The sequence below is a fragment of the Chiloscyllium plagiosum genome, unplaced genomic scaffold (genome assembly GCF_037043375.1).
Source record: "Chiloscyllium plagiosum isolate Xiang-an unplaced genomic scaffold, Cpla_swu_hap1 HiC_scaffold_6, whole genome shotgun sequence".
Lineage (NCBI taxonomy): Eukaryota > Metazoa > Chordata > Chondrichthyes > Orectolobiformes > Hemiscylliidae > Chiloscyllium > Chiloscyllium plagiosum.
Genome location: NW_028270144.1, coordinates 117,547,629 through 117,560,982, shown reverse-complemented (window position 1 = coordinate 117,560,982; position 13,354 = coordinate 117,547,629). Strand labels below are relative to the sequence as shown.

Sequence of the window (13,354 nt, the reverse complement as noted above, 5' to 3'; positions counted from 1 at the left end):
GTTGTTTGTCAGTCTTGGTTCCACACTGTAGTAAGATAACAGAGGAATTTTGTAATGAAATAATCAGCCATCATGATTAGAATATATACTTGTAAGGACTGTAATAGATATATTGATCAGAGCTCTTTCAATGACCTACTGGGCAAATCCATTGCCTGTGATGTAGCATCAAGTGAGTTGGATTGCAACTCTCCAAGGGGAAAGTGAGGACTGCAGATGCTGGAGACCAGAGTTGAAAAATGTGATGCTGGAAAAACTCAGCAGGCCAGGCAGCACCCGAGGAGCAGGAGAATCGACATTTCGGGCATAAGCTCTTCCTGAAGAAGGGCTTATGCCCGAAACGTCGATTCTCCTGCTCCTCGGATGCTGCCTGGCCTGCTGAGTTTTTCCAGCATCACATTTTTCAACTCTGCAACTCTCCAAGGCATGTATTCTCAGCCTGTATGTAGTTGGCACATTTCCATCGATAACAGTATGTTGGTCTCAGAGCTAGTAAGGCGCTGAGATATCAACCAGTGTTCCTACCCAGAGTTCACAACTCACCCTGCTCCACTAGCAATTGCACATCTGGAGATAGTAAGTCAGAGCAGAAATTATGGAAAATGTATGACACAGAAGGAAACTGTTGTGTATGTGCTGGCCCTGTCAATGATGACGATATCTGCAGTTAAACTGCTCACTGAGAATAATAATCTGTTTTTTTTTTGTCATGGGAACTGCATCAGATAGAGCAACACCATCATTTTGCAGTTCTCTTCTTTAAAAGAGTAAGGTAGGTTGTGCAGTCAGGGCAGGAGATAGAAGGTGAAAACTCAAGAGAAAGTAGTTGTTTTCTGTCCACATATTGTTATGAGGTTATTTCTATTTTGTTTATTCATTTTGGGTTCCTTCTGAATTGTTTCCTAGACCGTTTCAGGGGGTAGTTAGGACTAAAGTCGATGAATGTGTAGCTGAAGAGCTGGTTCAGGGATTCACATTTTTGGATCATTGAGATCTCTTCTGGGTCAGAAATGATCTGTAAAAGAGGGAAGGGTTGCACCTGAACTGGAGAGGATCAGTATCCTGGCGGGGAGATTTGCAAGAGCTATTTGGGAGTTTATAAACTAATCTGGCAAGGATGTGGGACCCTAAGCATTAGTGAAATAAGAGAGAAAGTTGAGGCTGGTGCAGACATTAAAGAGAGCAAGTCAAATAGACAAGGCAGGCAAGACCATGGCAGGGACCGAGAGAAGACTGACAAATTGAACTATATTCATTTCAATGCAAGAGACCTGAAAGGTAAGGCAGATGAACTCAGGGCATTGATGGGAACATGGCACTGGGATCATAGCTATTACAGAAACATGGCTGAGGGAAGGGCAGGACAGCAGCTCAATGTTCTGGGTACAGATGTTATAGGAAGGATAGAAGAGGAGGCAAGAGAGGAGGGGAAATGCTGTTTATGATTAGGGGAAGTATCACGGCAGTACTTAGAGAGGATATTCTTGAAGGATCGTCCATATGTGTGGAACTGAAAAATAAGAAGGAGGTGATCACTTTGATGGGATCGTACTATAAGCTCCCCCAATAGTCAGTGGGAAATTGAGGAACAAATATGTTTTCAAAGTTTGCAATGAAAACAGATAGATGTAAGGATAATTGAGGTCTCATACTAGCAGATTTTAACTTGTCCCAAACAAAGACTGGGACTGCCATAATGTTAAGGGCTTGGATGGGGAGGAATTTGTTAAGTGTGTTCAGAAAATTTTCTCAATCCATATGTAGATGGACCTAATAACGAAGAGGCAAAACTCGACCTCCTCTTTGGAAATGAGGCAGAGCAAGTGACTGTTCGTGGGGGAGCACTTTGGGACCAGTGACCACAATTCTATTAGTTTTAAAGTAGTTATGGAAAAGATAGACCTGGTACAAAGTTAAAGTTCTAAACTGGGGCAAGGTCAACTTTGATGATATTAGATAGGACCTGTAAAAAGTTAATTGGGGGAGATTGTTTTTAGGCAAAGGGATATCTGGCAAGTGGGAAGCCTTCACGAGTGAGATAATGAGAGTTCAGGGCCAGCATGTTCCTGTTAGTGTGAAGGACATGGCTGGCAAGAGTCGGGGACAATGGATGAATAGGGAGATTGAGGCTCTAGTCAAGAAAAGAAAGGAGGTATATTCCAGGTATACACAGCTGGGAATCCCTTGGGGAGTGTAGGAAAATCAAGAGAGCCAAAAGGGGATACGAGACAGCTTTGGTAGATAGAGTAAAGGAGAATCCAAAGAGATTCTACAAGTATATTAATGGCAAAAGAGTAACTAGGGAAAGAATAGGGCCCTTTAAAGGTCAACAAGGCCGGCTATATGTGGAACCACAGGAGACAGGTGAGATCATAAATGAATATGTGGAGAAAAACATAGAAGCTAGAGAACTCAGGGAAATAAATAGAGATGTCTTGAAAAGAGTCCATATTACAAAGGAGGAGGTTCTAGAGGTCTTAAAACGCATAAAGGTAGCTAAATCCCAGGACCTGATCAAGTGCATCCCAGGACATTGTGAGAAGCTAAGGAAGAGATTGAGAGGTCCCGAGCAGAGATAGTTGTATCATGGACAGTTATGGGTGAGCTGGACGGTGGCCAATGTTGTGCCATTATTTCAGAAAATTTGCAATGAAAAGCCAGAGAACTACAGACCAATGGGCCTAATGTCAGTGCTAGGTACATTCTTGGAGGGGATTCTGATAGACAGGATCTATGTACGTTTGGAAATACAAGGATTGATTGGGGATAGCCGAGATGGCTTTGTGCGTGAGAAATTGTATCTCACAAATTTGAGTTTTTTGAAGAAGTAATTAAGAAGATAGGTAAAGGCAGAACAGTAAACGTCTGCATGGACTTTAACAAGGCCTTCAGCAAGGTTCCGCATTGTAGGCTGGTTAGTAAGGTTAGATCAAATAGATTCCATGGAGAGCTAGCCAAATGGATACCAAATTGGCTTGACGGTAGGAGACCTAGGGTAGTGGTAGAGGGTGTTGTTGAGACTGGAGGTCTATGACTAGCGATGTGCCACATGGATCGGTGCTGGGACCACTATTGTTCATTATTTATATAACAATTTTGAGGAGAATATTCAAAGCATGGTTAGTAAGTTTGTGGATGACGTCAAAGTTAGTGGTATAGTGGTATAAGAAGGTTATCAAAAAATACAATGGATCTTGATCAGCTGAGCCAGTGGGCCAAGGTATGGCAGATGGAGTTTAATTGAGATAAATGCAAGGTGTTGCATTTTGGTCAGACAAACCAAGGCAGGCCTAGTTAATTAATGGTCGGGCTGTGGGGAGTGTTGTCGAACAGGGAGACCTAGCGGTTCAGGTACATAGTTCCTTGAAAGTGGTGTCACAGGGAGCCAGAGTGGTGAAGAAGGCATTTGGCATGCTTTCCTTCATCGGTCATAGCATTGAGTACAGGGGTTGGGATGTTAGAGCTGTACAAGACATTGGTCAGGCTACATTTGGAGTGCTAGGAGAAAGTGAGGACTGCAGATACTGGAGATCTGAGTCAAGAATGTGATGCTGGAAAAGCACTGCAGGTCAGGCAGCATCTGAGGAGCAGGAGAATCAACGTTTCAGGCAAGAGCCTTTCATCAGGAATGACCCTTGCGGCACAAGTATTTCATGCAAGTCTGGTTGCCCTGCTGTAGGAAGGCTGTTATTAAACTGGAGAGTGTGCAAAACTGGATTTACAAGGACATTGCCAAGACTGGAAGGTTTAAGTTATAAGGAAAGGCTAGATAGTCTGGGATTTTTTTTCCCTTGAGCGTAGGAGGCTGACGGGTGATTTTACAGAAGCTTTTAAAATCATGAGGGGTGAATAGCCAAGATCTTTTCTCTAAGGTAAGGGCATCCAAAACTAGATGGCATAGGTTTAAAGTGAGAGGGGCCTGAGGGTGGTGCCTTTATGGAACAAGCTGCCAGAGGAAGTGGTAGAGGTGGCTACAATTACAATATTTAAATGTCATTTGCACAGGTACATGGATAGGAGAAGTTTAGAGGGGTATTGGTCAAATGCAGGCAAATGTGACTAGTTCAGATTAGGATATCTGGTCGGCATGGGCAAGTTGGTCCAAAGAGTCCATTTCTGTGCCATATGACTCCAAACCCACGTTGGCTATGAGGCTGGAGTCTCACAATAAGAATGCCTGAAGGACACAACTGAACCAGTTGAGTTTTTTTTAATGGCAATCTGACTGACTGTTGTCTGCTTTTTATTCTTTAAATAAGTTTATATATATTGGCTGTGGTCGTGAAGTGTCAGTCATCTCAGCTCCAGGACATCTCTGCACGAATCCCTCAGGGTAGTGTCCTAGGCCCAGCAATTTTCAGCTGCTTCATCAATGGCCATCCCTCTGTCATAAGGTCAGAACTGAGGATGTTTGCCAATGATTGCATAGTGTTCAGCAGAAGCAGTCCGTGCTCAGATGCAACAAGATCTGGACAATATCCAGGCTTGGGCCGACAAGTGGCAAATAACATTTGTGCCACACAAATGCCAGACCATCACCAACAAGAGATACTCTAACTACCGCCGCTTGACATTCAACGGTATTACCAGCCCTGAATCCCCCAATGCCAACATCCTTGGGGATACCATTGACCAGAAACTCAACTGGATGGGAATACTGCAGCAAGTAATTCACCTCCTGACACCCCAAAGTCTATCCACCATCTACAAGGCACAAGTGAGGAGTGTGATGGAATACTCCCAACTTGCCTGGATTGGTGCTGTTCCAACGACACCCAAGAAGCTTGATACCATCCAGGACAAAGCAACCCGCTTGATTGGCACCACATCCACAAACATTCAATCCACCACCACCGGCGCACAGTAGCAGCAGTGTGTCCTATTTACAAGATACACTGCAGAAATTTACCGAAGATCCTTAGACAGCACCTTCCATGAAAAATCCACAACCACTTCCACCTAGAACGACAAGGGCAGCAGATACTTGGAAACACCACCACCTGCAAGGTCCCCTACAAGCCACTCCCACCCTGACTTGGAGATATACCGCCATTCCTTCACAGTCGTTGGGTCAAACTCCTGGAATTCCCTCACTACCAGCATTGCAGGTCAACCCACAGCAAGTGGACTGCAGCGATTCAAGAAGGCAGCTCACCACCAACTTCTCAAGGGGAAATAGGGTTGGGCTATCAATGCTGGCCAGCCAGCGATGTCCAAGTCCCACAAATTGCTTGTCAAAGATAGTATTACAGTGGTGGAAAGGACGATGGATGAGGACTTGCCATCTGAGGTAGTTTGGGCTGAGGTTAGGAATAGGAAAGGTGAGGTCACCCTGTTAGGAGTCTTTTACAGGCCTCCTAATAGTCCTAGAATCATTGAAGAAAGGATAGGGAAGGTGATTCAGGAGATGAGTGACAGTAATAGGGTGGTTGTTATGGGGGCTTTAACTTTCCTGATATTGATTGGGAAAGCTATAGCTCAAGTTCGTTAGATGGGTCAGTGTTTGTTCAATGTGTGCAGGAGAGTTTCCTCACACAATATGTAGACAGGCCAACAAGAGGTGAGGCCATACTGGATTTGGTTCTGGGTAACGAACCAGGCCAGGTGTTAGAATTAGAGGTAGGTGAGCACTTTGGGGATAGTGACCATAATTCGGTGATTTTTACTCTCGTGATGGAGAGGGATAAGTGTGTACTACAGGGCAAGAGTTATAGCTGGGGTCAGGGAAATTATGATGCGGTGAGGCATGACTTAGGATGTGTGGCTTGGAAAAGTAGACTCCAAGGCAAGAGTGTAAATGATATGTGGAGCTTGTTCAAGGAGCAACTATTGAGTGTCCTTGATAATTATGTACCTGTCAGGCAGGGAGGAAAGGGTCGTGCGAGGGAGCCGTGGTTTAATAAGGAATTGGAATCCCTTGTTAAATGGAAGAGGGCGGCTTATCCCAAGATGAGACGTGAAGGTTCAATTGTGGCGATTGAGAGTTATAGGGTAGCCAGGAAGGACCTGAAGAGAGAGCTAAGAGCAGCAAGGAGGGGACATGAAAGGTCCTTAGTCGGTAGGATTAGGGAAAACCCTAAGGCTTTCTATAGGTATGTTAGGAATAAAAGAATGACTAGGGTAGGAGTAGGTCCAGTCAAGGATAGTAGTGGGAAGTTGCGTGTGGAGGCGGAAGAGATTGGGGAGACACTGAATGAATACTTTTCTTCAGTATTTACTCAGGAACAGGGCATTGTCGTCGATGTGAATACTGAGTCACAAATAAGTAGAATGGATGGCTTTGAGGTATGTAGAGAAGAGGTGTTGGAAATCCTGGAAAAGGTGAAAATAGATAAGTCCCCTGGGCCTGATGGCATTTATCCTAGGATTCTCTGGGAAGCAAGGGAGGAGATTGCAGAGCCATTGGCCTTGATTTTTATGTCCTCTTTGTCTACAGGAGTAGTGCCAGAAGACTGGAGGATAGCAAATGTGGTTCCCTTGTTCAAAAAGGGGAGTAGGGATAACCCTAGTAACTATAGGCCGGTGAGTCTCACTTCTGTTGTGGGCAAAGTCTTAGAGAGAATTGTAAGGGATAGGATTTATGCACATCTGGATAGGAATAATGTGATCAAGGATAGTCAGCATGGTTTTGTGAAGGGCAGGTCGTGCCTCACAAACCTTATTGAATTCTTTGAAAAGGTGACGAAGGAGGTTGATGAGGGGAAAGCGGTAGATGTGGTATATATGGATTTTAGTAAGGTGTTTGATAAGGTTCCCCATGGTAGGCTACTGCAGAAAATACGGAGATATGGCATTGAGGGTGAGTTGGAGGTTTGGATTAGGAATTGGCTGGATGGAAGAAGACAGAGGGTAGTAGTTGATGGCAAAGTTTCTTCATGGAGTGCCGTCACTAGCGGTGTTCCGCAAGGATCTGTTTTGGGACCATTGCTGTTTGTCATTTTTATAAATGACCTGGAAGAGGGGTTAGAAGGTTGGGTGAGCAAGTTTGCGGATGATACGAAAGTCGGAGGAGTTGTTGACAGTGAGGAGGGATGTGGCAGGTTACAGCAGGATATAGAGAAGCTGCAGAGCTGGGCAGAAAGGTGGCAAATGGAATTCAATGTAGCTAAGTGTGAGGTGATTCACTTTGGGAAAAATAACAAAAAGATGGGGTACTGGGCTAATGGTCGGATACTTGGTAGTGTGGATGAGCAGAGGGATCTTGGTGTCCATGTACACAGATCTCTGAAAGTTGCCACCCAGGTAAATAGTGCGGTGAGGAAGGCATATGGCGTACTGGCTTTTATTGGTAGAGGAATTGAGTTCCGGAGTCCTGAGGTCATGATGCAGTTGTATAAGACTCTGGTGCGGCCGCATCTGGAATATTGTGTCCAGTTTTGGTCGCCATACTATAGGAAGGATGTGGAGGCACTGGAACGGGTGCAGAGGAGGTTTACCAGGATGTTGCCTGGTATGGAAGGAAGATCGTATGAGGAAAGACTGAGACACTTAGGGCTGTTTTCATTAGAGAAAAGAAGGTTTAGGGGTGACTTGATTGAGGTGTACAAGATGATTAGGGGGTTAGATAGGGTTGACAGTGTGAACCGTTTCCTGCGTATGGAGTCGGGTATTACAAGGGGGCATAGCTTTAAATTAAGGGGGGGTAGATATAGCACTGAAGTTAGGGGTAGGTTCTTTACTCAGCGAGTCGTAAGTTCATGGAATGCCCTGCCAGTAGCAGTGGTGGACTCTCCCTCTTTATGGGCATTTAAGCGGGCATTGGATAGGTGTATGGAGGATAGTGGGTTAGTATAGGTTAGGTGGGCTTGGATCGGCGCAACATCGAGGGCCAAAGGGCCTGTACTGCGCTGTATTCTTCTATGTTCTATGTTCTATGTTTTAAATGAATAAAATAAATTCTTAAAGGGTTCATTGCCTAGATTACAAATGTAATAACATAGCCAAACTTGGCACAGCCTCCACACAAACAATATACTGCTGGTTCTGAAAATATGAAATAAAAACAGAAAAGACTTAGCAGTCAGGCAGTCACCATGGAGAAAGAAGCAGAGTTACTGTTTCAGACTGGTGACTTCCCATCAGAACTGAAAAAAATGCTTGGGGTGTAATAGGTTTTAACTGATCAAAGAGAAAGAGAAGGGAAACTGAAAGCAATGAAGATTAACAAAGTGAAATAAAGAGCCAAATGAAATGCTATTGGAATGAGGAGCAGAACCTTTACATGTTCTTGAATGAGAAATGGCAGTGAATGAAATGTCATTGCAAGCGAAATGCTATCGGTGTTACAAATCTGCACTACAGTAGGAAAAAGTAGAAAAATCCAGGTAAGGCTATATCTATGAAGAGTGAAACTGAGTTAACATTATTTGCAAAAACTTCCGATCCCAAATTCTGACCTTTAAATGCCAAAGAGAAGTCACTGGATGAAAAACGTAGAAATCTTTCAAAAATACAATGACAAGTCCAAATCCTCTTTCTAAAAATATAACTTTGAGTTAAAATCTTACAGCTGGCATTTTTCACCACATTTCAAAATGTGAAAAATTTAAGAAAAGATGAAGAGAAAGAAATGCTGGCATTGGATATTTCTGTTTTACAAATACCCAACAATCATCGACTGCAAATTAAACAGGCCAGATTAATTACAGCTTTGCTTCAGCCTTTGAATAATCTGTGTGGTTACTTGGCATTGTGCTCTTGTCAGTGCAAAGCAGCTTATCATCTGATTAATTCTGAACAAAGCCACCAGAGATTTCTTTTTTTTTAAATAAATTCTTTAGCATTTTTTATTTCTTTGCACAGCCTTTTTCTATTGCATGTTAGATGTTGCTAATAATACAAGGAAGCCAAATTAACTCCTGCCTTCAACTATGGGGCATTTTGTGGCTCAGTCTGTGAACACAATATACTGATTTTTTTTAGTGGTATAGATAATATTTACGCTCTGCTCTGCACAGCCAAAGAAAATAAATGCAGTATCTCAGGCTATTGTCAAATATTGTATTTGCATTTGGGTGGTGTTAAATTCAGCACTATTTACTAGCTCCATAATTCACTGTTTAAAGTGACATGGAATTTGAGCCTTAAATGCTCATCTGTAGTTGCCTATGTGCCATCATGAAAGAGTATGGAAGTGTACATGTATACTTCTTCATGATATACTGCACATGTATACTTCTTCATAGTATACTGCACATGTATACCATGAGGAAGTATACATGTTCAGTATATCATGAGGAAGTATACTTGTACACTTCCATACTCTTTGCAGATGACACAAAGGTTGGAGGTGTCATTGACAGTATAGAGGGCTATTGTAGGCTGCAGCGGGACATTGATAGGATGCAGAGATGGGCTGAGAGGTGGCAGATGGAGTTCAACCTGGATAAATGCGAGGTGATGCATTTTGGAAGGTCGAATTTGAAAGCTGAGTACAGGATTAAGGATAGGATTCTTGGTAGTGTGGAGGAACAGAGGGATCTTGGGGTGCAGGTACATAGATCCCTTAAAATGGCCACCCAAGTGGACAGGGTTGTTAAGAAAGCATATGGTGTTTTGGCTTTTTTAACAGGGGTATTGAGTTTAAGAGTCGTGAGATCTTTTTGCAGCTCTATAAAACTTTGGTTAGACTGCACTTGGAATACTGCGTCCAGTTCTGGTCGCCCTATTATAAGAAAGATGTGGATGCTTTGGAGCAGGTTCAGAGGAGGTTTACCAGGATGCTGCCTGGACTGGAGGGCTTATCTTATGAAGAGAGGTTGACTGAGCTCGGACTTTTTTCATTGGAGAAAAGGAGGAGAAGAGGGGACCTAACTGAGGTATACAAGGTAATGAGAGGCATAGATAAAGTCGATAGCCAGAGACTATTTCCCAGGGCAGAAATGACTAACACGAGGGTCATAGTTTTAAGCTGGTTGGAGGAAAGTATAGAGGGGATGTCAGAGGCGGGTTCTTTACACAGAGAGGTGTGAGAGCATGGAATGCGTTGCCAGCAGCAGTTGTGGAGGCAGGGTCATTGGGGACATTTAAGAGACTCCTCGATATACATATGGTCACAGAAATTTCAGGGTGCATACATGAGGATCAGTGGTTGGCACAACATCGTGGGCTGAAGGGCCTGTTCTGTGCTGTACTGTTCTATGTTCTATACTTCCTCATGGGATTGGCCAGTTGGTAACGCTCTCACCTGTGAGAGGGTTGTGAGTTCAAATCTCAATCTAGGACGGGAGCATATATTAAGACTGACATTCCAGTATCGTACTGAGGGAGTGTTGAAGATGCTACCTTTGGATTATTCATTCATGCAAGGCCTCATTTGCCCTCTTGGACTGAACATAATAGATCTGTGCCACTATTTCAAAGCCCTGGCTAACCTTTCATCAGTCAGCACTACAAAGCCTGCTGAGATTTCATCTTATTTAATTTAATATCAATATTAATTTAATAGGTAATATGGTGTGCTTCTCCAACATGAGAGAAGCTTGCATCTTACAAGTTTTGACTATCATGATACTGCTCATTGAGAAATGATAAAAAGTGGAAAATCTAGCCCCAGATCTATCCTAAACAGAAACTGCTGGTTATTATCCCAATTGTCTTATTGGGTGGGAGTGGTTTCTTTTATATATTGGATATTGATCAAAATGCTTTCCCTATAACCTAAACAAAAGAAAATCAGTATTTAGCAATAGAAGAAAAAATGCTGGAAATTACAGTGGGTCAAACAGCATCATGGAGAGAGAGCAAACTAATGTTTTGAGTCTAGATGACTCTTCATCAGAGTTGTAGGTTTGATGACCTTGACATGTTCAGTCTTTGGGACTGTTGATAACACTTACATATCAAATATGTCTGCTTGTGAAAAGTTTCTTCTATCCATGGATAGATTTGTAATTAGCAACAATTTAATAATGGATTTTTTTTCCCCTTTCTTCCTCCAGTGGAGTTTATGTTCCTAGAGCTTGCTTCAATGCACTCCATTCGGCAGTTTGTCCAAAACTTCAAAGCAAAGAACCTCTTACTCCATGTTTTGGTAAATAATGGTGAGTTTTAATTATTTTTGCTCACATTACAGATTCATAATTCATAGTCTTGGGGTTACCGGTAAAGAATCTGCATGTATGTATGTAGAACTATTATTTTAAACTTTGAAAAAGTCTAGATCATGCACTTGTTATAATGTGGGTACTGCAGCAGTGACCTAGCTGTTTACTGCAATGAAACCTCACTACTCAATGTGAGCCATTTTAAAATCATGCATTTTTAATATTTAGACTATTTGCAACTTCACACAAAGATGGAATAACTGATTTGGTTTTTGCTTTTAATATTTCAGAAACCATACACATTGCTGAAATATCAGAACACAGATAGAGCTATAATTTTAGTCATATGTTTAACATCAAAAAAGACAATTTTGCATCAAAATTGAAAATATCTACTTTCCTTCTGTCACTCTGTATTCCCCATTACCACTTTTTCCCTTTTTTTTCTAACCTCATTCTATCTGAATTTTATCGATTCTTACTGGTTCTATCCATGTATCCACTGCAATTAGTGTCCTGTCTTTGTGAAGGACATACTGAATTAATTTCCATAAGACCATAAGACAATAAAACATAGGAGTGGAAGTAAGGCCATTCGGCCCATCGAGTCCACTCCGCCATTCAATCATGGCTGATGGGCATTTCAACTCCACTTACCCGCATTCTCCTCGTAGCATTCCTTTCATTTCTCCTTGATCTCACTACCCATTTAGGAAATAAGGCAGTGGAAATCAGCACAACGGTCATTTCTTTTAACACAAATAGTACAGAAAAACCACAAATCCCCTGTCATCCAAAAGGAGCCGGGAAGTAAACTAAAAAATTATTCTGTCAAAAATATTATAAGTACTTTGTATCTTTGTTTTGTTGACATGAAAACATGCTTGCTGAATATTCAAATTGTGTTACACTGTAGGTGGTGAGGAACATTTGAAGGTACAAGAATCTTTTCCATGTGGTACAGAACTGTGAAACGTTTTACAGTCTGCTGAGTTTCTCATTGATATGGCAGAGTTGGGGAAAAGACATCAGATGTAAATTGTTGATTGAAATTGGGGAAAGGGAGAATGGGGCTTGCTAACTGAAGTGCTACAGCACAGAAATATTAGATGCAGATTTGCAGATTTGATTGCATTGCCAGCTAGTTGTTGTCATAGTTGTGGGTATGTTCGCTGAGCTGGGAAGTTGATTTGTCGACGTTTTTGTCCCCTGTCTCAGTGACATCTTCAGTGCTTTAGAGCCTCCTGTGAAGCGCTGCTGTACTGTGTCTTCTGGAATTTATTTGGTTTTGTTCCAGTTACTTCCGGTTGCCAGTTCCAGTAGTTTGTTGTAATGTTTGATATGTTGGGTCTAGGTCTATGTCTCTGTTGATGGAGTCCGTGGATGAGTGTCATGCTTCTAGAAATTCTCTGGCTGTCCTCTATTTAGCTTAACCTATTGTTGTTGTGTTGTCCTAGTTAAATTTCCTTGTAATTTGTGTGTATGGTTACCATGGACAGCTGGTCGTGGTGTTTAGTGGCTAGTTGGTATTGGTGGATGTGGATTGCTAGTTGTCTGCCTGTTTGTCCTGTGTAATGTTTCATGCACTTTCTGCATGGAATTTTGTAAGTCATGTTAGTCTTGCGCATACTGGGTCTTTTGGTTTGGTGAGTTGTTGTCTGAGCCTGGCTGCCGGTTTATGGACTGTCATGAATTTGATGTCTGGCTGTTAGTTCCGAGACATTTTTTATATCAGGTAGTGTGGTTAGTGTGTTGGGTTGTGGCATCCCCTTGTCGCATTGTTTGCCTGCTAGGCATCTGTGGATGAAGTTGCTGGGAAGAATCTAGCTGTTGTGCCAGCTTTGGCTCAGTTGTAGCATTCTCCCCTCCTTAAGTCAGTTAACTTTAGGTTCAAGTTCCTTCCAGAGACTTGGACATATAATCTAGCAGGTAATTCAGTGCAGGAGTAATGGAGTGCTGCAATGTTAGAAGTGCCATCTTTCAGATGGGATGTCCCTGACCTCACCAAAGATTCAGTACTGGGGCGACTGCCTTTCTTGATACAGATCAATGTCTTTGGTAAGGTTGTTTCACCTTCTGGGCAAGTCCACAGGTCTTTCAGTGTGCACCAGAGGGCATAGTCTCATAGAACCCATAGAATCCCTACAATGTGGAAAGACACCATTTAGCTCATTGAGCTCACACTCGACTCTCCAAAGAGAATCCCCCCCTGCCCCCTCCCATTCTATTCCTGTAACCCTGCATTTCCCGTGGCTAATCCATCTACTCTACACATCCCTGATTGCTATAGACAATTTAGTACAGCCAAT

At 42.6% G+C, this 13,354-nt stretch overlaps 1 protein-coding gene across 4 annotated transcripts in view; it reads left to right on the top strand.

Annotated features, from left to right (window-relative positions):
- dhrsx (dehydrogenase/reductase (SDR family) X-linked) overlaps positions 1-13,354 on the top strand; it is a 293,611-nt gene that overhangs the window by 197,931 nt on the left and 82,326 nt on the right. For all 4 annotated transcript variants that reach the window (XM_043692383.2, XM_043692379.2, XM_043692380.2 and 1 more), the window contains one exon: positions 10,941-11,042. In XM_043692383.2, the coding sequence (XP_043548318.1) occupies positions 10,941-11,042 (102 nt within the window). The remainder of the gene's footprint in view (positions 1-10,940; positions 11,043-13,354) is intronic.